The 24831-nt window shown below is 52.6% G+C and overlaps 9 protein-coding genes across 9 annotated transcripts; 4 read left to right on the top strand and 5 right to left on the bottom strand.

Annotated features, from left to right (window-relative positions):
* Positions 1–170: 170 nt before the first annotated feature.
* KD926_004020 (branched chain alpha-keto acid dehydrogenase complex) lies at positions 171–3067 on the top strand (the record flags this gene model as incomplete). The annotated part of the gene is made up of 6 exons (XM_053093939.1): positions 171–274; positions 335–522; positions 580–641; positions 699–908; positions 968–1707; positions 2479–3067. The coding sequence occupies 6 exons, from the start codon at positions 171–173 to the stop codon at positions 3065–3067; spliced, it is 1893 nt and encodes a 630-aa protein (XP_052961163.1).
* Positions 3068–3816: 749 nt separating this feature from the next.
* Positions 3817–4146, bottom strand: KD926_004019 (uncharacterized protein; the record flags this gene model as incomplete). The annotated part of the gene is made up of 1 exon (XM_053093829.1): positions 3817–4146. One exon carries the CDS (start codon positions 4144–4146, stop codon positions 3817–3819), a length of 330 nt encoding a protein of 109 aa, XP_052961162.1.
* A 591-nt stretch (positions 4147–4737) lies between these two features.
* On the bottom strand, positions 4738–10756 carry KD926_004018 (CCR4-NOT core ubiquitin-protein ligase subunit MOT2; the record flags this gene model as incomplete). Its single annotated transcript, XM_053093718.1, has 6 exons — positions 4738–6983; positions 8045–9846; positions 9908–10276; positions 10353–10468; positions 10568–10634; positions 10704–10756. 6 exons carry the CDS (start codon positions 10754–10756, stop codon positions 4738–4740), a joined length of 4653 nt encoding a protein of 1550 aa, XP_052961161.1.
* A 533-nt stretch (positions 10757–11289) lies between these two features.
* KD926_004017 (complex I 30 kDa subunit family protein) lies at positions 11290–12307 on the top strand (the record flags this gene model as incomplete). The annotated part of the gene is made up of 3 exons (XM_053105266.1): positions 11290–11455; positions 11537–12186; positions 12257–12307. 3 exons carry the CDS (start codon positions 11290–11292, stop codon positions 12305–12307), a joined length of 867 nt encoding a protein of 288 aa, XP_052961160.1.
* A 552-nt stretch (positions 12308–12859) lies between these two features.
* On the top strand, positions 12860–14350 carry KD926_004016 (BUD22 family protein; the record flags this gene model as incomplete). Its single annotated transcript, XM_053105157.1, has 2 exons — positions 12860–13084; positions 13232–14350. 2 exons carry the CDS (start codon positions 12860–12862, stop codon positions 14348–14350), a joined length of 1344 nt encoding a protein of 447 aa, XP_052961159.1.
* Positions 14351–14600: 250 nt separating this feature from the next.
* KD926_004015 (Zn(II)2Cys6 transcription factor) lies at positions 14601–17438 on the bottom strand (the record flags this gene model as incomplete). Its single annotated transcript, XM_053105048.1, has 7 exons — positions 14601–15612; positions 15669–15839; positions 15902–16536; positions 16587–16672; positions 16756–17024; positions 17120–17254; positions 17350–17438. The coding sequence occupies 7 exons, from the start codon at positions 17436–17438 to the stop codon at positions 14601–14603; spliced, it is 2397 nt and encodes a 798-aa protein (XP_052961158.1).
* Positions 17439–17818: 380 nt separating this feature from the next.
* On the bottom strand, positions 17819–18862 carry KD926_004014 (putative proline utilization protein PrnX; the record flags this gene model as incomplete). Its single annotated transcript, XM_053104941.1, has 1 exon — positions 17819–18862. The coding sequence occupies one exon, from the start codon at positions 18860–18862 to the stop codon at positions 17819–17821; it is 1044 nt and encodes a 347-aa protein (XP_052961157.1).
* A 594-nt stretch (positions 18863–19456) lies between these two features.
* KD926_004013 (proline dehydrogenase family protein) lies at positions 19457–20884 on the bottom strand (the record flags this gene model as incomplete). The annotated part of the gene is made up of 1 exon (XM_053104830.1): positions 19457–20884. The coding sequence occupies one exon, from the start codon at positions 20882–20884 to the stop codon at positions 19457–19459; it is 1428 nt and encodes a 475-aa protein (XP_052961156.1).
* A 1708-nt stretch (positions 20885–22592) lies between these two features.
* KD926_004012 (uncharacterized protein) lies at positions 22593–24563 on the top strand (the record flags this gene model as incomplete). The annotated part of the gene is made up of 6 exons (XM_053104719.1): positions 22593–22821; positions 22880–23032; positions 23094–23106; positions 23168–23277; positions 23339–24135; positions 24201–24563. 6 exons carry the CDS (start codon positions 22593–22595, stop codon positions 24561–24563), a joined length of 1665 nt encoding a protein of 554 aa, XP_052961155.1.
* Positions 24564–24831: the final 268 nt, after the last annotated feature.

Here is a 24831-nt window from a genome sequence, read left to right as displayed (position 1 = left end):
ATAACCGGCTGAGTCAGCGCGGCTATTGGCGGGATTGGCATGACGTTGATGGCCGCGGCCAACCGCCTCCTCCGCATTCCCCAGACTTGCCCTGTCCGGCCTTTATGGCCCACCCCTCCCCTCTTCCTCTCCGGCTTTCTCGACAATTGCTCTCTCAGAACACTAGCACTATGTCGCTGAGTCTTCTAGGACGCATTTCGCGGGGGCCCCGTGTCCTGTCCGCCACGCCACGACGATGGGGAAGCTCTGTTTCCCAGCGCCCTGGCTCGGACCGGTAAGTCACAAATAAACAGGATCCAATCGAGAGTTGAAACTGATGGATCTTGAAATCTAGTGTCCGGTTTCCAGGCGCCGTGAACAGCAAGTTCACGACAGAGATGGAATTCCTCAATCCCTCCGAATCGTCCCACATCCCTACCTACCGAGTCATGGATTCCGACGGCGTGCTGGTTGATAAGAGCCGAAAACCCCTGAATCTATCAGACGAGGAGATCCTTACGTGGTATAAGAATATGTTGTCCGGTTAGTGATATCGTTGCCTTTATAGTCATCGCGGGACCTGGTACTAATGTCCTTCAGTGAGCGTGATGGATGTGGTTATGTTCGAGGCGCAAAGGCAAGGCCGGATAAGCTTTTACATGGTAAGTCAACCGTGAAACTTCAAACTCTAGAAACGGTACCTTAGCTCATCGATGCAGGTATCTGCCGGAGAGGAAGGTATCAGCGTTGGTTCCGCCGCCGCCTTGACCCCGGACGACGTAGTTTTTGCCCAGTACCGTGAAACGGGCGTCTTCCAACAGCGTGGATTCACGCTCAAGGACTTCATGAGTCAGTTATTTGCCAATTGTCATGACAATGGCCGGGGACGTAACATGCCCGTTCACTATGGATCTCACTATCCTCGCACAGTAAGTGGAACCCTAGTTTCCCAGCAGGAAGAACTGACCAAGCTGATCAACCTCACCAGCACACAATCTCTTCCCCACTTGCGACGCAAATCCCCCAAGCATCAGGCGCCGCGTATTCTCTCAAACTGCAGGCTCTTCAGAACCCCGACACGCCACCCCGTATCGTGGCATGCTACTTTGGCGAAGGCGCGGCCAGTGAAGGAGACTTCCACGCAGGTCTGAACATCGCGGCTACCCGATCCTGCCCGGTGGTGTTCATCTGCCGAAACAACGGATATGCCATCTCTACGCCGACTCTCGAGCAATACCGAGGCGACGGAATTGCCAGTCGCGGAATCGGATACGGCATCGACACGATCCGCGTCGACGGAAACGACATCTTCGCCGTGTACGAAGCCATGCGCGAAGCCCGCCGCATTGCCCTCTCGGACGGTGGCAAGCCGGTGCTCATCGAAGCCATGAGCTACCGCGTTTCCCACCACAGCACGAGCGACGACAGTTTCGCCTACCGGGCCCGAGTCGAGGTCGAGGACTGGAAACGCCGAGATAACCCGATCATCCGGTTGCGGAAGTGGTTGGAGAACGAGGGCTTATGGAACGAAGATATGGAGCGGGAGACGCGCGAGCAGTACCGCAAGAACGTCCTGAAGGAGTTTGGGGAGGCAGAGCGGGAGAAAAAGCCGCCGATCCGCGAGGCCTTCCACGGCGTCTATGAAGAAGTCACTGAGGAGGCCCAGGCTCAGATGAAGGAGCTAAAACGCATTCTGGAAACGTACCCGGAGGAATACGATCTACGAGAGTACAAAGATGGGATCAACGGAATATAGACGAGGCGATGGATTGAAGGTTTTGAGTACATACATTGTTCACTCGGAGGGTACCATGGGAGAGGCTCATTCTAGCGTTTGCATGATAGGCAAACAGATCTTTGAATTAGAGACAATCATGACATGAGCAAGCGGAACATGAGTAAAGAGGAAACATAGAATGTCAATCACAGAAGACCATCAATGGATCTAGCTTCAACTTTTGAGCACACAGAAATGAAGATATTCAAGCACAGCAAACTAGATATTCTGCCGATCGCTTAACTGATCAATCTTAATCGTATGATCAATGATGTAATAAATCACGTAATTCTGCGTACTTTATGACGTTCAAGAAGCCCCTAGAATGGCATAAATATCGGCTTCTTTATTGTGTAGTTAGAAAGAAATAAGACATTCATTCATTGAGATATGATCAATCATATAAAATCGGCCAAGTAGTTGTTCCGTTAGATCCACATAAACCTGCCACGGTTACACCGTATGAGCCCGGTACTGCTCTAAAAGATTACCTCGTTTGATCGATTTGAAGCCATTCGAAACCTGCCTTGAACAACACGATACGGCAACCCCCGTGGGACCACGAGACGAAGCGAAATAAGTGAAAATCAGTCATACAACGGAGTGACACCGGACTGCGATTCAACACCGAATATGACCTCATTTGACTCGGATGGCCCCATGAAGGTTAGCGTCATCTTGAACAGCCGAGATGACTGGCACAACTGAATCTTCTACATCAGAGCATACGCCGAACGGCTAGATGTATGGGATCATTTCGACCCGGAGGACCCTACACCTCCTGCAGCGCGCCCGCGCGTACCTATGAAGCCTCGGAGACCTGCTACACATGATCTCACAGACCTCATCTTTCGCGTCTACCAACTCGATTTTGAAGAGTATAAAGATTCACGAGACAACATCGCGAAGGTGGAGGAAGCAATCATGACCTCCATCGGCCTACACGTGCATCTAGTCATCAGGGGGAAGCGACGATTCGAAATACTGAAGGCGTTGAAGTTGCAATATGAGCCGTCACAAGCAGAAATGAAGGACAAGGTCCTGCGGCAATATCAAGCGGTTATGAAGAGATCTCCACGGAAAGGCAAGATCAAGGCCTGGATCGAGGATTTTGACCACGCTTACCTTGCGATAAAAGAATACGATTTACCTGAGAGCAAGGATCACTGGGTGCAACGGGATTTCCTAAGGTCTATTGAGAGGGTGGATCCGCCGTTTGCCAGCATTAAGTATTCGAGCGTTGGGAAGACCACTTACACCGCGCTCGTGAGGGATTTCCGCGCTTATCTCACCAACAGCGAGCAAGAATGAGATGATGGTCCAGTATCAGGACACGCGTGTTGGGAATGCCTCTAGGCACCCTCGCCTCTATGTCCCGATTAGGCTTAATGCATCACACAATGCCTACAGCTGAGCGCTGCAGGCCTAGATAGGAATACACACCTTCGCGCATCCATTTCTGCTCAAGAACGCGTACGCTACGCTCAACGGCTAGAGCGATACACCTCTTGATCAGCAAGAACCTGAAGATCCTGCGAAAGGAAGGCCCGAATAGCTTGAAATTGATCAAACGAGGTAATTCTTTAGAGCAGTACCGGGCTTATAACTGTGGCAGATTTATGTGGGTCTAATGGAGCAACTACTTGGCCAATTTTATATGATCATATGCCAATAAATGAGTCTTATTTCTTTCTTACTACACGATAAAGAAGCCGATATTTATGCCATTCTAGGGGCTTCTTGAGCATCATAAAATGAGCGGAATTGCGTGATTTTTTATAAAAGGAAAAAAATAGACCCTAGATCCCTAGTAACCCGAAATCCCTAACTTAGAATGGCTCGATTACTATACAAGAAGGCATTTCGGAAACAGTACTTTGTTTGAATGCTTCTGCCGGGACTTTATAAACCGCCTTTTAGATCAGGTAACTAATGGCTCTCCGGATAGCGAGAAATGGGCTGTCCGGATAATAGTACATTCCCACATAATCATATTCGACTTTGTGATAGCAGCATGGCCTTCCAAAGCCACAACCCACATCCTTCGGTATAACCTCCCACTAACTAGGCCCTTGATCAACCCTCCCCTGGATCATCCACAACTTCAAAACCCGAAAGCTATGCGTATCCTGAACCGCCGGTACCACGCCATCCGCATTCCACGAGTACGCAATATCCCGACACAGACCGTCCCGCGAGAACTCGACGACGAAGATGTTCGTGATGCCGTTCAGATGGACGACGGTGGAATTGGCGATGAAAGCGTAGAAGCAGACAGAGCTGTCGTTGTCGTGGAAGATCTGGTTGCCAAATGTGAGGGACCAGCCGGAGAGACTTGGGAAAGAGGAAGCGGTGGTTAACAATGCAGGAAGGATGTATGGGAGTTTCATGTCTTGGCTTTGAATTTGATTTGCTTTCGCGGTAGGCGTTGGGGTTGGATTGGGGTGATACGATGTGTAGAATATACGACGTTTTTATGTTATTTGGGCGTGGTATTTTGGTGATTTTGATTTAGTCATTTGTACTTCTGTCGTCAAAATGGTACTACTTCTGTAGCCTTCCATTGTGACCTGAGGACAATTGGACTGAGAGGGTATGCTTAGAAGTTGAGTCTGTTGCACAAAAGAATCAATGCATGTGATAAGAGACCTAAAATAACTTGACAAAGCATACGAGGCAGCCTGTACAACCAGGAAAGCATTGGACATTACGTTGAACGACACGACTACAAGGTCAAGGGATGACGGGGCTAAGTACAATGAAACCATGGAAAAGTTGCCTCAAGATCTGTTCAATTAATCCCCCATAAACACCTTGCAAAGTGAGCATCGGCTTCGTAACTGTACACATACAACCCGGAAAGGAGTGAAACCATAACAGCGTGCAATGAATATGAAACAGAAAACATAGTGTACAGAGTTCGTGATGTAAAATAACAGAGAATAAGGGAATAACATCCATGGGTTTCCGTGCTATTATGATCAATTGGATGCCAGAGCCTGCTGTGCAAGCTTCTTGTTGCGCTTGACCAACGCATTGAGCTTCTTGTCGATGGAATCAAATTCTTTGCGCGACGTCTCCAATTCTTTCTGGGACTTGACGGCGAACGCCCGCAGTTCTTCGTCGGTCATACCCACCACGTCGTCCAGGTCCGGGAGACTGCCCACCACAACGCCCGCCGCTCCGAGCATGTGCTTAGCCGTAGCCGCTGCGAAGGATCGCACAGAAGTTGCCGTGGCATTCACCAACTCCGCCGTATTAGCGATGGCCCAGTTATGGCTGCGAGTGCTGTCCGCTTCCATAGCTGAGAGCACGTTGGGCGGGGCAGGGGCGCTGGAAATGAGGGAGGACTCGGGCACTGACAAGCCAGCCGTGGGAGACGCCGACGTAAGCCCGGCCGAGGTTTCGTCCACCCAGCAGATGTTGAAGTTTTCGGGCGTGGCGAAGAGCGCATCAAGGCCACCGCTGCGGTTGGTAATATCGGGCTCAGTAATCAACTCGGCTGGGTATTCCTGGAAGGGATCGCTATCGGGGGCAGAGTTCCTCTCAAGTTCCAAGTAGCGGTCCTCTTCCTCACGAGACAAGTGGCGCAAAACACAGCCGCGAGGAGTGATGAGGCACCGATATTTCAGCTCGCTGAAATCGCCGTTCAGACGAACGGGCTCGCCGCGCAGCAAGGCCTTGCGATGCTCCTCCGTCAACTCGAACGGATGCTTCAAAATGTCGTAGTCATTGCCATGGCACTTCATATCAACGCGCTGGCTGAGATTAGGCGGGTTGAAAAGGGGATGCGTATTGAGATCGAGTTTGCCCGACTTGTGGAGTTCGGCGAGCAACACGGGCAGAGGCAATGTCCGTTCTGCAAAAAGATCTTTGATCGGAACGCCAGAAGCCTCAGAGTCCTTGATTAACTGTTCCACCGTATTGTTCGAGCGCCACGCTTCAATCTTTGGGGCGGGAGGTTCCTTCACTTCCACAGGGGCAGGCTTCTGATCCCTCGGCTTTTCTTTAGACTTGCTCTTCTTAGGCTCGATCTTTTGATTAACCTTCTCGAGGCTATCATTTCCACTAGGAACAACGGGCTTGGCGGCCTCGGTGGTGTTCTCCGGAGCCGGCGATGGCGTCTCGGTCTGGGTGGTCGGGGCCTTTTTAGTCTTGCGCTTTCTTCCGATGATGGGCGCCTGCACAGGTTCCGCTGCCTGCGCCGAAGCTTCCTCGTGTTTCTTGGCCTCTGCCTCCTTGGCTTTCTGACGGCGCTCTTTCTTGACTTGACTCTTAGTCATGGATCGGACCGGGGCGGAACCGATCCGAGACGAGGCGGGAGGCGAGTTGGCACGGGACACAGACGCAGAAGTGTAGAGATCCGCTTCGGATTCCAGGTCACCGGGGGTGTCGGGACGGCTGATGGAGGAAACGCTGGGCCGTCTGGAACGCGTTTTGGTCACAATAGGTTGGGATGAGTGGGGGAGCGTTGCAGAAACAGGAGGGGGCGTCTCGGCTTTCGGTGTGTCTACAACCCGCAGAACGCGAGGTTGACGTGGAGCCGAAGACTCGGACAGGCGAGATGCCGCAGTCAAGGGAGTGTTAGGACGAGAACCGATGGCAGACATCGGCACTGGGACCTGGCTGGACGATGTCTGATTGGAGAATTCGACCTTTGACGGAGAGGCCTCTTGAGAATGGGACGTGTGCAGCGGCAGGTCCAGCTTCATCGGTTTGGCTTTCGAGGGACCTTTGTCTTGGATTGATCCCTCGGCCTTTTTCCCACCCTTCCTGTCATTAGAAACGGCCATATCATCCTTGGCTTGGGAACGAGCCTTGCTGGCAGATTTAGGTACCGGGGAGCCTAAAGAGATCTCTGAGACGTTCTTAGTGCGATGAGAAGGGGGTGCAACCTCCGGGGTGTCCTTCAGGTCAGGAGAGGCGGCACGGAATGCCGAGTCCTGGAGACCCTGAGACGGTGTCCCAAGCCGTGAAAGAGGAATGTTAAGACCTGGCGGGAGGACAGACACCGACGAGGTCGGACTCGAGGGATTCAAGGGGCTCTGGAAGAGAGCGGATGCCGGGTGAGAGTGAGGCAGAGGAAGCCCAGGCGGAAGGGTTGGAGTGCCAGCACGGGCTGAGCTCTGGGAATCACTTTGAATATGCGATCGCACTAGGAAGCCAAAACTATCAACGGCGCGTTTGTCCTTGGAAGCAGCTCCAAGCGGGGGAAATTCCTCGTCCACTAACGGAAATTGGTTAGCCGGAGTGTCATATCAATGAATCATGGGTGCCATGGAGGAAGTGAGACATTAAAAGAACACGAAGCGAAAGGAATAGAAAGCCGTGAATGACGAAAGAATGACCAACGCAATGCACGTGCTAGACAGAACATAAGAAAAAAGAGGATCGGCCGATGGGATTCATCGTCCAGAAGAAAAGAAAAGAACACAAGATACGAAAAAAGGGCTGGCAGATTAATTACATCAAAGTGCCCCGGCCATGTTGCCAGACGGGCACACCAGGGACGATGTCTATATGAACAGTGGTTGTGAGAAATTGGTTTCAAGTAGACAAGCACCCGGCCTTGAGATTATCAAAGCCAAGGGCAGGGAGGTTAACATACATAAAACCATGACCGTGCCGAAGGGGGCCACCAAGGCGCTGATAGTTCAAGCCAGCTTGGATGCAAAAAATGAAGAACATACATACGACCGCCACCGGGAGACACCGGGTGTCCACGGGTTCATGCAATAGGGACGTCGCCCTCCAGTCCATGAAATAAGGACAAGGTCAGGGGCATGGAGAACACATCAAAAAAGGAATCGAGAACAAATGGACACAAAAGTGTCAGGGTAAAACACAACATGGGTTCCATAATTTTCAACAACGCCAAAGGTACGCCAAAGCCCGAATAATCTTGTTCTTTTCAGAGCCGATTGCTTGAATGCTTCGTTGCAGAGTGGAAAACAGAGAAACAAAAGACGAAGGAAACATGTCGCAAAAGATTCGGCAAAATCACATCCGATAACGGAAGAAGCAAACTCATATCCTGCACCCATCTAGAAAAATATGATATCATGTCATGAAGGGTAGAACGGGAAAACATGTCGCGAACGGGAATGCAAAAAGAGATGGTCATTAAAAAGAAACAGGGAAAAAAAAGAAAAAAAAAAAAAAAACTGGAAGTGGAGAAGGATAGGAAAAAGGGAAGAGGGAAAGAGAGCAAAGGATAGGGATGAGAGGGAAGCAACAATCACCAGCGGTTGAACCCGCCTCCGTACATCATGGAGTGATTGTACCCACCTTGACCCTGACTCCCATACAATGCTTGTCCAGCAGCGGCATTAGCACCCACCTGGTGCATCCTCGCCTGCAGGATACTCGGGTCCGCAAGATCTACTACACCGCCTCCGCCGGAGGAAGTGTTAGCGTGTCTGTGCTTCTTCCCCTTCTTCTTTTGCTTCTGTGACCCAGCCTCGGAGAGATTCCCCGCCTGAGAGCCATAGAAAGAGCTGAGAAGGCCATTGGCAGGAGTCAGGGGAGGGGGGGTTTGGTGCTGTTGGAGGAAAGGAAACATGAACTCACGCTTTGCGGCATCTTGCCCCTGTAGTCCACTGGGGTTCGTTCCGCTGCGGCCTCGCAGCAGTTCGCGCATCAACTCCGGATTAGCCTCCTGTTTTCCGACATTACCACCGAGTCCGAGATTGGAACTAGTGAATCCGTGCCCTTGAGCAAACATTCCTCCTCCGCTGATGGGAGGCGTGCCAGCCGTCTTCAACCCCGGGGGAGGGCCCTGAACGCCACTGGTGTAGAAATTGCCGCCGAGCCCATGTTGAGGACTGGGGGCCGCCAAGGGGTTGGGGGTTCCAGACTGCATCAAAGACGCCTGTTGGTTCAACATGCGGACATTGGGAAGGTTCTTAGAACCGGCTTCGTTGGCAAAAGAGAATCGAGAATTCTGACGGTTCTGCGCTTGCAAGGCATTGAACTGGGCCATCTGACTTTGCAAGAGACCTTGTCGGACTTGAGCTTGATCAAAAGCAGCGGAGCCAAGTCCACTTTGCAACGGATCCACGATGCCGGCCTGCTGGTTGTTGGCAGATTTGAGAAGCATGAGCTGTTGCTGTTGCAGGGGAGTCAGGCTGCGACCACCCACGTTAAGCCCTTGGAACTGATGGCTTGCCGCAGACACTGGCGAGCCGACGGTGGAGTTCGAGGTCGTGCCTTGTTGGGACGGGGGCTGAATGGCACCGTGGGACTCACGACTAGCGCGACCTCTAACGGGATGAGGATCATCTGGCTCCCCACCGAGTTGCAGGCTCCCGCTCTCGCGAGATTCCTCTTCTACAGTGGCCGTTTGCAGCAGCTCTTGCTCTCGTTTAACACGTTCCTTTTCTGCCCTCTCTCGCATGGCCCGGCGCTTGACACCGCCATAGGGATCGATAAACGAGGGGTGGTTTTCGATGAGAGCAATCTCCTCCGCCGGCAGACCAGCAGCCGAAAAGACGAACTTGAACTCCGGGGAGTTAACGGCCTTGATCAGGTTGTCCAACAGAGGCGTTTCGGGTTCTGACGGTGGTAGAGGTGCTTCGGGGGATTGAGGAACTGAGGGTGGGTTGGGTAACGACGGCGTTTGGCGACCTGGGGCGTCCACCGGTTGCTTGTCGACTCGCTTTGGCTCCTCGGATCCTGTCACAACCGTAGCCATCGGAGGTCGGGGACTTTGCGAAGGTTGGCTGCCGGTCAAGCTAGCGCGCCTCGTGCGGTTGATAGGAGCGTCCTTGTTAGCCCAGCTGGCCGACAACGGCAAAGCTGACCCGTCAGGCGGACGGCTGCCGGTAGCATCATCCTTGCTGGGTTGGCGGCGCATCGGTTGTGAGATCGGCTGAGCTGATGACCGGGTGACGTGCGGAGGGACGGAATGAGTCGGACCGCTAGGGGAACCATTCGGACGTTGGCTCGAAAGAGTATTCATCGAAGAAAGATCCTGCCGACTATAGCTGTCGCTGTCCTCGCCCGTTTCGTGTAGGAAGGTGCAGTTCCGGTTGTGGCATTGCTCATTACGCAAGAAGGAAGAACAGTATTTCGTTGTCCCGTATTGCGCCCTGGATCACAGTTAGTCCATTCCGTATTGAGGGACACAAATATAAGTGGAGATGGGCCTACCTCAGGACCCGATCACCGTTCGCTGACCCATCAACCGAAGTAATACAGGTTGCAGCATCGGACTTCCTCGCGTAGGTCACATAGACGCCGATACCCTGGTTGGGATTGCCGCCGGGCTTTGCCTTGCTGACCACGATCTTTTCGATGTCGCCGTACTGGCCAAAGTACTCTCTGCCACGGAGGGTTTGCAAAAGCTGGTTCTCGTCGCGTATCGTGGGATTAAGGCCGATCACGTAGACCAGGTTCTTTTGCACAACCCGAACACCGGCCAAATTCTTGCGACTGGATGCTTCGATCTCGCGCCTTTCTGCTTCTTTTTTCTTCGCGGCGGCGGCCTTTCGATGCTTCAACGCCAAGTCGGCTTTGAATCTAGTATCGCGGGAGGCGAAGTTAGTGCCAAGAACAGGATAAAAAGCCAACAGTGTTGGAACTCAGAGGCACTTACTCGTCTGCGTCGGGGACCTTGTATTGTATGGTACTGTCATCGTAAGGCCGTCTGCAGTTCGGACATCGACCTTCTTCGCTATGGGTCTTGATATTGTTGTAGCAGAATTGACAGATCTGCAAGCCGAGGTCAGATTCTCATGTCGCAAAGGCCAGGACAGTGGTGCGATCTAGCGCCGAGGATGGGGAGGAAACGCAGAGGGCAAAGCATCGTACCTGATACCCGCAGGGACATGGCTTGAAGTTCTTGTCCGACAGATCGAATTCTTCAATGCAAAGAGGGCTAGATGAAAGTGAAGTTGTCAGCCCAACGGGTCCAGCACGGGTTAGCCCCAAAGGCAGCACAACGTACCAAAACTCATCGTCATCATCAATGACGGAGTCTATCTGTTGACGATTTGACATATTTGACGAAAGTATATGAGATTATGAACCACTCAAAAGAAACAAGGTTGTGCGATTCAAGACCAAACACCCATCAACCAACCGGGGTGGAAGGGGGGGAAGAGAGAAAGAGAAAAGGACTAAAATACGTAGGATTAAGAAGGCGTAAAAAAAAAAAAGGAGATTCTCGAGTCAAAGGGAGGAGTGAGAGGAGGATTAGAGAACGAGATCCCAGTAATTGTAGATCAATCGACGTGGGGTAGGGAGAGGAGGGACGAGGGGGGTGAGGAGGCAGATGCAGCAGAGCAGAGAGAAGAGACGAGATGGAAGGCGAAGAGAAGAAGTGAAGCTTTGGTTGGGTTTGCGCGTGGTTTGCCGTGTTTGCACCGTGGCCTTATGTCAGCCGCGCACGTGACGGTCACGGGGTCCAAACCTTGGCCCGGAAAAGCTCCCTGCCAAAGCGATCTGTAGAAGCGCCTCTTTGACCCCCTCCCTCTCCACTCTCCACCGTCCATTCTCTCTACCTCGACCTTCTCTGCCATTGCCTCATCACCATGGCCTCTGCTCGCTCTCTGATGCGGCTGGGGACCGGCCGTTCCCTGGCCTCGGCCGCGCGGTCTTCCGGAGCCTGCCGTGCTTTCTCGTCGACCCCTCTGCAAGCTGCTGTGAAGGAGGCCACCGCGACGGATGTTCCCAACATGCGCCAGGCCCAGCGTCCTCGTATGGCCCTCCGACCCTGCCAATTGCGTGTTTTGGATGCCGGCCCATTGCCATTGACTAACCAAATCCCGTGATACATAGCCCAGGGCCCTCTCCGCGCTCCCGTCATCAACCAAGCCGACAAGTACCAGGACAAGGCCGAGAGCCTGCACCAATACGGCCAGTATGTCATGTCGTGCTTGCCCAAGCATGTCCAGCAGTTCTCGGTGTGGAAGGATGAGCTGGCCCTTCACATTGCCCCCGGCAGCGTGTTGCCCGTGATGAGCTTCCTGAAGAACCACACCGCCGCCGAATTCACCCAGGTCTCCGACATCACGGCAGTCGACTACCCGACCAAGGACCAGCGTTTCGAGGTCGTCTACAACCTGCTCAGCGTCCGCTACAACTCCCGCATCCGGGTGAAGACCTACGCCGACGAGGCCAGCCCCGTGCCCAGTATCACCGGTCTGTTCGAGGGCGCTCTCTGGTACGAGCGTGAGGTGTACGACATGTTCGGTGTTTTCTTCGCCGGCCACCCCGATCTGCGCCGTATCATGACGGATTACGGATTCGACGGACACCCGCTGCGCAAGGACTTCCCCTTGACCGGATACACGGAACTGCGGTACGACGAGGAGAAGAAACGCATTGTCATCGAGCCCCTCGAGTTGACGCAAGCCTTCCGGAACTTCGAGGGTGGTAGCGCTGCGTGGGAGCCCGTTGGCTCGGGCAAGGACAAGACTCCTGAATCGGTAGGTCGGCCATGTTGATCTCTGCCTTTTGGTTTATGAAATGTGATGCTAACCCGTGATTGATATCTAGTTCAAGCTCCCTACCCCCAAGCCCGAGGAGAAGGAGGAGGAAAAGAAATAGAGCAGAGATGTAATCTTATTTGTTTCTTTCTTTCCTGTTTGTATGTACATACCAGTCTACGAGTGGAATTCAGTTTGTTCGGATTTTCAATTGAGATATGTAGAGCTGTAGCTCGAGCTCTGTACGAGCCGAGTCGAGCACTTATTATTATACCCAAAAAAAACCCCATCACGACTGGAATTACAACTTCCCCAATCAATTGGTTAAATGTGCCATGTCAAGAAGCGCAACCGAAATCAAAAATAAAGTACACCCCATCAACAACCAACCAGAAGAGCCCGATAGTAAGACAGTTGCCAGAGCTGCGACAGAGTCCACTTCTTGGCACCTCCGAACCGCAGGGAAAAAAAAAAAAAAAAAAAAAAGAAAAGAAAAGCCCGACCGGGCAACTCCACATCTTTCAATTCAAGCAAATCAATCTAACCAGAACCTCGATCTACAATTTACTTGACTCTTCTTTTACAATTTTCCACATCCACTCCGCCTCCTATTCTTCACCATCACCACTATATCCCTCCCCTCCGATCTCTCAAACCGCAAATATCAATCACCATGCCGAAACGCAAACTCTCCGATCGCGACTCCGCGCCCTCCCACAGCCTACAGACGATCCGACTTAGCCAGAAATTCGACCAAGGCGTGCAGCTCCTCACCAAAGCGATCAAGACGGCGCGCGGATTCGAAAGACAGAAACTCGGGCGACGAGAGAAGACGGCCAAGAGCCAGGGAGGCGATGAGACGTTGAAGAGACTTGCGGAGGAGGTGCAGGTGTTGAAGGTTCGTCCGCCTGTCTTTTTTTCCCTTCTTTCTTTTGATTTTGCTATATGGGGGAGGTGGTGCATGCGCCTTACCTATTTACCTACCTACCTAGTTAGTATCTTTGTTTCGATACATTCCTCGCTAACTGGTTATATCCATCTACAGAGCCTAGACCCTCCCATCGTCGCCGCAAAATACCTCCTCAAGCAGATGTTCAAGACGAAGCGCATCGCCGAAACCACCGCATTCACGGAATTCCACGCATACAAAAGCAAAAAGATCTCGACGGAGGGGCCCAAGTCGCCCGCAGAGGCGAACGTCATGGCGCGACTGTACAAATCCAACCCCGTAAAAAATGTGTATCCGGATATCATGACGGGGATTCGCGATTTGCTGGGCCTAAAGGATGCGCCGGCCGGGAGGAAGGACGGAAAGGGCAAGGAGAAGAAGGGTGACGCGAAGACGCAGAAGTCAACGTCGAAGGCAGAGCAGGATGATGATATTTCGGGTGAGGAGAGCGGGGAGGAGGAGGATGGTGCCGCGCTGGACGCGAAGGTACCGACATCGAGGAAGGGCGGTGATGACGACGATGATCAGGATATGAGCGATGCGGGCAGCGACGACTTCGCTCAATTTGATTCCCGACTTGCGCCGGACTCTGAAGATGAAGACGAGGAAGGAGAGCAGTCGGGGAGCGAGGACGGATCGGAAAGCGGGATCGATCTGTCGACCGCAAGACTCCCCTCCGATATGTCCATCTCTCGATCTCCCTCGCCCGACTCACACCCGGCCAAGAAGCAGAAGGCCAAGAAGGCTGCGGCCGCTCCGATCACCAGTACGACCTTCCTCCCCTCCCTCAGCATGGGCGGGTACTTTTCCGGCTCCGAGTCCGAGGCCGAAGATGTCCAAGAGGCTCCGGTTCGCAAGAACCGAATGGGTCAGCAGGCGCGTCGGGCTCTGTGGGAGAAGAAGTTCGGGTCCGGTGCTAATCACGTCAAGAACCAGAAGGAGAAGGGCAGGAACAATCGCGACAACGGCTGGGACGCTCGCCGGGGTGCCACGGACGGTCGAGAAGGCCCGCGGGGGAGACGCGGCCAGGGACGAGGAGGCGCGACGGGAGCGACGGGGGCCAATGCATTGCCTAGCACGGGTGATCGTTCGCGCGGTGCGCCGCCGAAGAAACCGGAAGACAATAAGCCCTTGCATCCCTCGTGGGAAGCCGCTAAGAAGGCCAAAGAGCAGAAGACCGCTTCGTTCCAGGGCAAAAAGGTGGTGTTCGATTAATCAGAATAGCATGGCAATTTTCAAACTACTTCTTATGTATATTGTATATGACAGCGTTGGAATAGAATGCAATGAGCAATATATGTATAGGTATGGAATAAACACTCATCGAGCGTTCAAAGATATCAGACAAAGCACGTAATGGAAGGTATCGAAACCAGCTAACAGAAAAAACACCGCCATGCTGAAAGTTAAAGGTCACTCGCTGTACAGACCATGATAGTCACCAAACACTAAAAAAGCCAATTAATCAATCATTCATGAATTGCATCCATCTCGTATCAGAATTCTTCATATCACCGGCAAGCCCCTGCTGCACATCGGTCTCAAAACAGGGGATCGCATTGAATTCCCCCAATTCCTGCGGGAGGTTCGAGACAAAATGATCGAACCCGAACGGCGGCATTTCAGATAACGTAGGGTGAGATGTGAAGCCCGATGAGCCGGTGATGTCCGTATTTGCCACATCTCCTTCCATCGGATCATTCCCACCAGAGGTGCCCGTCATTGGCGTCACGGGCACGTGTGGCAGACCACCTCTTCCGGGAGGGAACGGCTCTTGATATGGCACCGTTTCGGGTGATATAGGACCCGTCTTCCATAGCATTTCCCAGTTCTTAAAGCGGTCGTATGCAGACTCGGCAGCCCCAGCGCTCCCGGGAGCTTGTCGTTCGCTCCACTCTTCTAGGCGACGAATAGCTCTTTCGAGAGCCTCGATCACGCTGACAGCAGACCGTGCGGAACCAACCCCCATCGACATGATCTTGATCAACGCCATGCCCTTCTCAAGCGCCTCCCGAAGTCGCTCAGTGCGCTTGGTTAAACTCTGCGCCAGGATCACAAGAAGCGCAGCACGACATGAGCTGAACTCGGTGAACGACGCGCGAGCGAGACCACTCTCGTCACGGAGGAGACGGCAGAGGTCGATAATCTCCAGAGCCGCATCCACGCAATCGGTGACCAGGATAGTACGGTTTTTGGCGACACCTGAAGGCAGTTTGTAGTTTGGTCCAAGCAACGTGCTTAGGTTGACACCCCTCAAGCTGCTGAATAAGAATGGGCGTCCGAGGAAGATTCTGGTCAAACAGTAATCCAGCTTCAAATGCAGATTTGGGCGGAACAAGGGGCCAGACGGGTTGAGATCCCGGCAATCGGTCTCTTCGGGCAATGAAGACCACCAGTCGACTAGGTTCTTTCTTATAGCCAACATTCTCTCGAGGCAGTCTTGCTGTTGACCTTTGCTAGATTTCCGCAATATGGAGCTATTCGTTTATTAACAACTGTGTCTATTGGTCAACTGGCGTAGTCGTTGACTCACATTTCATTTGCCACTTCTCCCAGTTTAAGAGTCAACGTAATCAAGGTTATCATGTTGGTATGGTTGGAGACCTGTCCGGGGGACTTCAAAGCCGGAAAATCGACAGGCATGGCGGCATCCACGTCGGAGTCCGACAAAGAGACTGGTCTCCCGTGGAGAATGCTAACTCGCCTAGAACAATGTCAGCACATGCCCTTCTAATTATTGGAGATGGAACTGCGCGGGAGACTCACTTCTCGATCGTATATGCGGTCCAGAAAACTCGATTGCGTACTTCGATCATCCGAGGAGAAACGCCCTCTCCCAGATATTTCCGGTGCATACCGTTTTGGATGGCCATTTTGAGAGCCAGTCCAAAATAGGTGTAACAAAGTCCCGAGGTATCGAGCGGCAGCAGATACGTTCCAATAAGCAGGCACGCCTGTACGCTCCGTATCGAAGCAGTGGCAATAATATCTGGGAGTAGTTTAGACGCGAACTGATAGAATGTCAGACCAACTTCATCTTCCGAAAAGTGATGGTCTTCCATTATCGCCATGTCGGACGATACACGATTGACCGGAGTAGCCGACTCCATATGCGCAAACTGTGTTCCGACGGCGAGGACCATCAGTAGAGAGCACACGGAGCCCGCGTCGTTCGAGGAAAGGCTTGATGGGTTGGTATAGCATATGTTTAGCTTGTCTCGCAGCCAGTCTTCCTCGACGTAAAAATTATTGGTCTGCGCATATTTGAAAAATATCTGAACAAGAAAATCGGCCACAAAGCGTGGCGGAAGACAAGTGATGGATGCGGACACAAGCGACGAGCCCGACTGAAGCTGCGTCGCTCGCCATCGCTCCTCGAATAGCTCTGTTTCGGTAGTGGCCTGGGGCTATCATCAGCACAAAGGGCAAACCATGAGATCGGAGGAATTACCTCTGGGGCTGCTGTCTTCATCCATTCATCAATTTTCTGTCGAATCTTCATGGAGAAATTCAAGTAAGAAAACTCCCCGGAGTACTCTGCGACGGAGTCCGATTAGTCCGCAATCCCATGCCATGAAAGGCCCGGAAAGATCCAGCCAGCGCAAAAAGGTGTGACATACGAGTCGTATTATCCGGGAGAGCTTTAATCGTAAAATCTTCATCGTCAATCGCTAGGTCCTCGAAATCCTCCTCGTCCAGGCGAATAGAGGGACCTCCGTCCGAGTCGGACCCCCGATGTCTGTGCTTCAGCTCTTCGGCCGTCTTTCGAAGCGACTGCAGGTCAAACGAAATGTTTGGGATATAATGTTGTAGGATTTGCTCCATATACCGGATCCGTTCCGAGTCCGCCAGGTTATTCCGACTAACCCCTGCCGTTCGTTCCAGAAGACTGCGCCAGGCCAGCGGTCAGCACTTAGCACTTTACAAGCGAATAGGAGCATCATAAAAATAGACTTAAGACGATGAACACATGGGGGATCATACGATATCGAGGAGGATCGTGCGACCTTCTCCGCATGGTCGGGGTGTGTGAAGACGCACTGCCGACGGTAGCGCAGACATCGCCGACAGGGCACGCCTCCCTCGCATTTCTCCTTCACGCGACGACACCCGTCACATCTGCAGCCGTCAGCTTATTCCTCGGACTAGATCTCCAGCGATAAAAGATCTAGGAGCGAATCGTGGGAGCCACGTGGGGGGGAGGGGGAACATACGCTCGAACAGCACGCTTGCGGTTTTCCTCCGCAACGCGGGGTCGTTTCTGCTGGCCGAGACCAGCCGGGGTTGTTGGCGCATCGTCCATCGCGGTCGTGATCAAGGAGGACGACGAAGGAACAGGAGCATTGTAGGAGGGCGACGGAAAGCTCAGAGTAGTCACCGGACCGAGGGAGGGTGAATGGTTGCCGGGGCTAGTTTTATCTTAGACTGCAGAGGAGAAAGCGAGAGGGACGGAGGGACGGAGAGAGCGGGAAAAGAGAAAAAGGAACGTTCCGCTGGAGCTGCGGAGATTAAGTCTGGTTCGCTTCGACAAGCACCGCCGCTACGTCTGCGTATTCGATCTCACTTTTTTTTTTTTTTTTTTTACTATGACTATCGATCAATTTTGACCGAGAATATTCCATGGGTCTCATACTAAGCATATACTTCTCGCCTGGTCTATTTACGGAATAAGGAAACAAACGTCTAGAATCCATCGACTTCCATCCCCAGCCCCCGTTCCTTGCCAACGTCCAATAACTTCTTGCCGATGATCAAATCCATAATCCCCATTCCCACGCATTTGAAGACCACATTGCATCCATCAGGAATGACAACAGGCTCTGACTTCCCCTGTTGCTCATAGAGGTCGCCCAGCTCGACTAGTTGGCTTTCTTGGATTCGCGCCCGGATGAGTTCTCCGGACTCCTCCAAACAGGCCTCTTTAGAATCCACATACACCTTCCCTCCGCCGGACAGGACGGTCTCCGTGTCGATCTCTTGCATATGAGGCTTGTAGGAACCAATCAACGAGATAAACCGGGTTTTGAACGGGAGGAGATAGGAGTGTGGGAAGTTAGGTTCGGTCGCAGGAGTACAGCTGAAAATCACGTCGCTTGCCGCCAGTTCCGTCTGCAATCGCTCCGTGTAGTCCGGAGTATCTTCCTTAGCTAGCGTAGAGATAGCAACGTCCGGATGGGCCGATTGCAATTCGGAGATCATGTCGCTCATCTCGTCGAGCCTCTTGCGGCCGCGGTTGATGAACACGATCCGTCGGATCTGGCTCGGGACCAGGATCAGGGCTAGACGCGCATGCCACTCAGCTTGTCTACCGGAGCCAAAGATCACTACATTATCTTTCTTCAAAGAGGTACAGCGGATGAACAATGTCATGATCGCAAGCGCCGTGCGGAATGCAGTGATCTCCGCGGCGCTGAGCAAGCCGAGCAATTTGCCTTCCGGGGAGAAGATATTAATAACGCCAATGATCCCATTCGCCTGAGAAGCGGTCACTACTTTGAACCCCGTGTTGATGGTGTTCGAAACCGGCATGAAGAGCGACAGATTATTATCCTTGGTGGTGATAGTAGTGCGTAGGGGTTGATGAATCGTCTTCTCTGACCCTGCTGACCGGGCCTGGGATGATACTGTGACAAGTGCCTCGGACAGAGCGTCGAGAAAGTCGTGGCATTGTTCCTGGGTCAATCGCCGTAGCAGCTGGGCGACATTGGGTTCGGACAGGAGATGCATTTTGAGATTAGGTATAATTTTTCGTGGGCTTCCTCTTCGTTTGCTTGGGGATGTATGCACCTGGAGTATTTGAACAAGAGTAAGATGAAGTTTAGGCGACGATAAAAGGATATAAGCACGCCGTTCCCTTAGCAGTGCTGCTCGAAAGCGGCGATATCGGAGGGTCAGCAAGTCAATTACGGGCAAGCTTACGCCCGAGGCCGAGGAATCCTGTTCCGAAAAATCGCACACTGAAAATGTGACTGAGATGCCAATTGACGTCGCGTGAGCTGACTGGAACGCTGTGAACTTGTGGTTGTGGGAAATTGTGGGGTGGAGGAAGCGATAAGAGTTGGAAATTAGAAAAAACTACGTGGTTCCCCGCATGGACTACAGTGGTTCAGGAAAAGTATGAGAAAAATGAAGAATAAGCATTTTTGATCCAATGATCAGTATCAAGCAACAATCAACTATTGGTAAACGCCGTCTAGATGCAAATATCGCCAACAACAAGACATCGAGGGAATCAAGCGGAAAGAAAAGACATATATATGCAAGTGCGTGAGTCATGTCCGGGGAAGGAAGGTGAACGAAAGAACCATCGAGAAAACGACCTTAGTTCTTGGAACCAAATACTCGTCGCTTAAGTTCTCCGAACATCGCTTCCTGGGACTGCTTGGTGCGGCCGACGGCCTCGGTGTTCTCAACCGCGCGTCGCAGCAAAAAACCCATGCACTCCTTGACCGATCCCCAAGTCAGAAGCTTGTACACGTTGGGGGTTTCAAACGAAGAAGGCTGGTTGGACTCGGGGCCCTGGAAGCCCTGCAGGAGCTCGCAGCTGACCTCGTCGGCCATTCCCTGAAGCTGAGCGTACGAGAGGTCAACGCCCCGGTTGTCACCCTGGATGGCCTGCTGCATGCGGACGGCATGGGCCTTGCGCACGGAATCCCGGTTGTGGGTGGCGACGATGACGTTGACGGAGGGCAGCTCGGACCGGTGCTCCTTCGACGCAGACTGCAGCATGGAGTTGTAGCGACGAGTCAGAAGAGCCTCGACGACGCCGTCGTAGCAGTCATCGGTCTCTTCCTTGGTAGCCCAGATCAAGTGACGAGGCTCGGTCTTGAGGTACGCGCCTCGGACGAGCTTGACGCCGAGGGTGTATCCCTCCTGACGGGCAGTTTCCAAGTGTCTGGCGAGAGTGGTCGGGGTAGAGCACAGATAGGCCTGGTAGGTGTTGTAGAAGATGGCACGGCCGGGGGTCTGCGAGTTGCAGTACTTCTGGTACTTCATCGTCCATTCCTCAATTCCGGGCTGCACGGCCTGCTCCTCGGCGTCGACGAGCAGTCGGACGTTGCGCGAGATTGCCAAGTCGCAAACCTTTTGGATAGAAGCATCCATGTAGGATGAAGGCATGGCCTGCTGCTGCAGGAGCTGGAGCGCCTGAATACCCATACCGGTGAACTTCAGGGCAACGAAATCACCCTCCTGGGCCATGTCAACCGTCTGGAGAGTTCCGTCCAGCCACATCTGAATTTCCTCGCGCGCGGCCTTCTCATCCAGGGGATCGGCGTCGCTCTCGCCCACGAGCACTTCACGAGCATAACCCAGCAAGACACCACGATATCCCAGCTGTTTGATATCCTCGATAGATCGCTGGACTTCCAGCTTGTTCTCACCGGCGTTGAACTGCTTGTAGATGGTGTGCTTGACCAGGAGGTTGAGGAAAGGGTTTTTGGCGACGTCCAACGCGGCAGTCTTGGGGTGGGCCAGCATGGAGAGAGTATAGATGCAAGGCTTCAATAGAAGCTTGGAGGACGAGACCGATAGAATCATGAGCGATCGCAGAACGGATGACAGCGGCAACTTAGCCAGCGGGGAGGCAGAGCCCGTCTTTGGGGGGAGTTGTTGCCACACATTGTTGGTGGCGCCGGTGGCAGCTGCCAGCGAGGACTTCGCGTTGCTGGTACGGCTCACGTATCTCACATTCGCGTAGGATGCGGGGAGGCTCGATAGCGTCCGCATGGAACGGTGGGGTGCTTTCATTGTGGGAGGAAGGAGGAAGTGTGATTGTGTTCCTAAGAGATAGAGAGATAGAGAGATAAGGTGGGATGGAACTATGGCGAGAAGAAAGCGAGGGAAGAAGAGAAAGACTGCGGGTGGTTAAGTAGATGGAGTTGACCGGAAGAACGATCAGGAGAAGATAGCATGGAGGGGAACATCCACACCGAGAAAATAATAATAATAATAGCGGCCATGATAATTCTTCTGCGGTGATCAATAGTCTACTCGTTAGTTATGAGGGTACGGTAAAGGTAGCCGGTGGAAACCGCTCTCGAGCCGGCTGGCGGCAAGTTCCAGGTTGGCCCTGACTAATGCTTTGCCTCTTGCTTTCCACCTGACTTGGCGGTTTGGTTTCATTTGGTAACGATGACATTGGTTCCCATACTCAGACATTAATTACCAGTGTCACCTGGCAGCATGCCGTGATACCTACATCATTCTGCATACTTCTGTACGAGCGTCGAGGGCCGAGTGTCTACTGTCTACGCGTATGGACGGGTGTTCGATGCTTATTTGGTTGCTCTGCACGCGATCGGCCGCTACTGTGCTACCCGGGGATCTTGGAGCCAAGCTCTCTCTTCCCTGGGACGATCAGCAAGGACGGGGGAATCTGCGGCGTTACGCCCTGTGGCCTGCGCACAGTATGGGGGAGTCTCGAGCCGGTAGACTCATTCTGGTGCCGGTCGCAGGGCCTGCCCGGAGTATATACTACTCCGTAATACTTGTCGTCTAGCTGGCTGCTGCATACTCCGTAGAAATGAAAATTCCAGAGTAAAAGAGGCCGGCAGTACGGGCCGGTGAGAGGCCCCACCCCGGGCGGATCCCTGCGTCAACCGGGCCGGTCAAAGAGGGCTTATCGTTCCCTTATCAGATCCTGCGCCCGGGGTCACGGGATCCCTGGCTGGTCTCGGCCCGACTCTGAGTCTTGCTTGCCTGGATTGTCAGGCACCGCATCCTGTGTCCCTCTGGCGGGTTGTCTAAACCCCAATCGTCAGCCTTCATCTCAATCACTCAATTCAAGACAAGGTTGACGCTATTGTCATTAGGTACCCCCTGACGGTCATAACTGATAAGAGTACTTATCTAACCTTAGCCCTATCAAACCTAACCCTAGTTAACTCCGGCTGTTTTCGTTAGTCATGGTAACTTTCCATCGTTCTAACTCAAAGCCCAGCGGTGACTATGGGATACATTTTAAAATCTAACCTTCTAGATCTATAAATGCGGAGAAATCCCCAGCTTCGCTCGATCAAACTATGGAGAAGAAGACAGCCGACACGTGGTAGAGTAGTATGTTCCATTTTACCCCATAGATCTTGGGAATGCCGAACATCTTCAATCCGTCGGCAGGATGCCGATATCTTAAGCCCTACTTCCGTTTCCAGACGGCTGACCTCCCCGAGCAAACTATGGCGTGTTTGAACGATAAGCTTTGCGCCCATGTCATCTGGGGTTTCCTTGCATCCTTCTCGTTCCTGAATCTCGACTCCGTAGACTAAATACGTAAACCTTATCTTGCGCTCTGGAACGATAAGCTCCATATCTAGTTATCTCTCTACTATCTAGTATCTACCCCGTATGTACATGTCTACTGGATAGTGTAGCATGGCTTTATATGCATTGCTCCGGCTCAATTCTCATGGAATAATGTATACGGAGCATTGGATTATTATTATTTTTCTACCTGAGGATGAGTGTCTCGCCAAAAGCCCTTGAGGAGGCCAAGCCTGCACCCCAGGTGTCAGAGACCTACGACTATGGGGATACCAAGCCCATAGAGCTGGGGACGCAGAATGACGTTAATACGGAGACCCAACGTGGTCTGTCATCAAGACAGCTGCAGTTGATTGCCATGGGCGGTTGCATCGGAACCGGTCTTTTTGTTGGAGCTGGATCAACCCTTTCTCTGGTTGGACCTGGTGAGGGGACTCGACGGTCAACATGCGGGTGAAACGAATCTAGCTAACGTGCAACTAGCGCCGCTATTCATGAGTTATGCCGTCATGGCGCTGATTGTCTGGCTGGTCATGAATGTTCTGGGTGAAATGACCACCTATTTACCCGTGAAGGGCATCTCCGTCCCATACCTGATAGGTCGCTTCACGGAGCCTAGTATTGGTTTTGCTGCGGGTGAGTTTGGCAATCCAGGTCTTTGGATCGTTGTGAATTAGTTGTATTGACCAAGTTTCAGGATACAATTACTGGTAAGATTCCATCAAGGACCCAGAACCGGCCATGCCAGAGAACTTACCTGTTTGTTGTTAGGTACTCCTTTGCCATGCTGCTGGCAACAGAAGTGACGGCTGCCGGCCTGATTATCGAATATTGGACGACGTCCGTCAATGTTGGAGTCTGGATCACGATCGTGCTAGTTGGTATATGCTGCAGAACCTGCCAAATCTACCAGTTGCAGTGCCTGACCCGATAATTTCCTAGTGATCCTGGTGCTTAATATCGTCGCTGTCTCATGGTACGGTGAGGCCGAATTTTGGTTTGCCACCCTCAAGATCATTGCCATCATCGGCCTGATCATCCTGGGCGTCGTATTGTTCTTCGGAGGGGGTCCCAAGCACGACCGGTTAGGCTTTCGATATTGGCAGAACCCGGGAGCATTCAACCCCTATCTGGTCCCCGGGAACACCGGGCGCTTCCTCGGGTTCTGGACGGCTCTTATCAAGTCGGGCTTCTCATTCATTTTCTCACCCGAGCTCATCACCACCGCAGCTGGTGAAGTCGAAGCGCCGCGACGGAATATCCCCAAGGCTACCAAGCGGTTTATTTATCGTGTATTCACGTTCTATATCTTGGGGAGCTTGGTGATAGGAGTCACCGTGGCATACAACGACCCGGGTCTTCTCTCGGGAGTCGCCAACGGGGGATCTGGTGCCGGGGCCAGTCCATTTGTGATCGGAATTCAGAACGCAGGTATTGCCGGTTTGAACCATGTGGTCAACGCCGCTATTCTGGTTTCTGCATGGTCCTCCGGTAATGCCTGGTTGTTTGCCGGATCGCGAACGTTATACTCGCTGGCCTGCGGCGGGCACGCACCAAAGGTCTTTGCGCGATGCAACCAAAATGGCGTTCCATACGTGGCCGTCATCAGCACCTGGGCCATCGGATTGCTTTCTTATCTGAATCTCTCCAGTTCAGGAGCGAACGTGTTCTATTGGTTCACCAACATCACCACGGTAGGCGGATTCATCAACTGGGTATTGATCGCGATTGCGTATTTGGTGGGTTTCCGATTCCTTTCCTTCCGATCTGCTAGATTCTCGAGCATGTATTGACCGTGGTACAGCGATTTCGCAAGGCCCTCATTGCCCATAATCTGCTGGACACGCTGCCTTTCCGGACTAGGCTGCAGCCGTGGGGCTCCTATTTCATCATTTTGGTTGTGAGCGTGTTGACCTTGACCAATGGGTACGCCGTCTTCTTCCCCGGACAGTTCACCGCGGCGGACTTCCTGGTGTCGTATCTGGTGATCGCGATATTCGTGGCGTTGTACGTGGGTCATAAGATCTGGTATCGCACTCCATGGATGACCAAGGCATCGAAGATTGACCTCTTCACGGGCAAAGAGGAGATCGATCGACTGTGCGAGGATGACTTTGAGCGGCAGCCGCGGAATTGGCTGGAGCGAGTCTGGTGGTGGATTGCCTAGAATAGAGAATTTATTTAGAGGATAGAATACCAATAAAAGTCGATCGATCAACAGGAAAGCTAAAACTGCGTATTGGACACTTCAACACGGAGACAACGCACACAGTACAGAGTCTATAGTTTATACTCTCCACAGAGTATCGACTGTCCCCAAGTGAGATGACGTCATTGCGACCGGTGCGGGGAAGCGGAGACACTTTTTTTTTTTTTTTTTTTTTTTGAAGTTTGTTCTTCACTCATGAATCGTGTCGAAGTCAAGATGTCTAGAA

The sequence above is a fragment of the Aspergillus affinis genome (assembly GCF_023601865.1).
Source record: "Aspergillus affinis strain CMG 70 chromosome Unknown NODE_1_length_919884_cov_86_970707, whole genome shotgun sequence".
Classification (NCBI taxonomy): Eukaryota; Fungi; Ascomycota; class Eurotiomycetes; order Eurotiales; family Aspergillaceae; genus Aspergillus; species Aspergillus affinis.
This window is presented reverse-complemented; position numbering and strand designations above follow the sequence as displayed.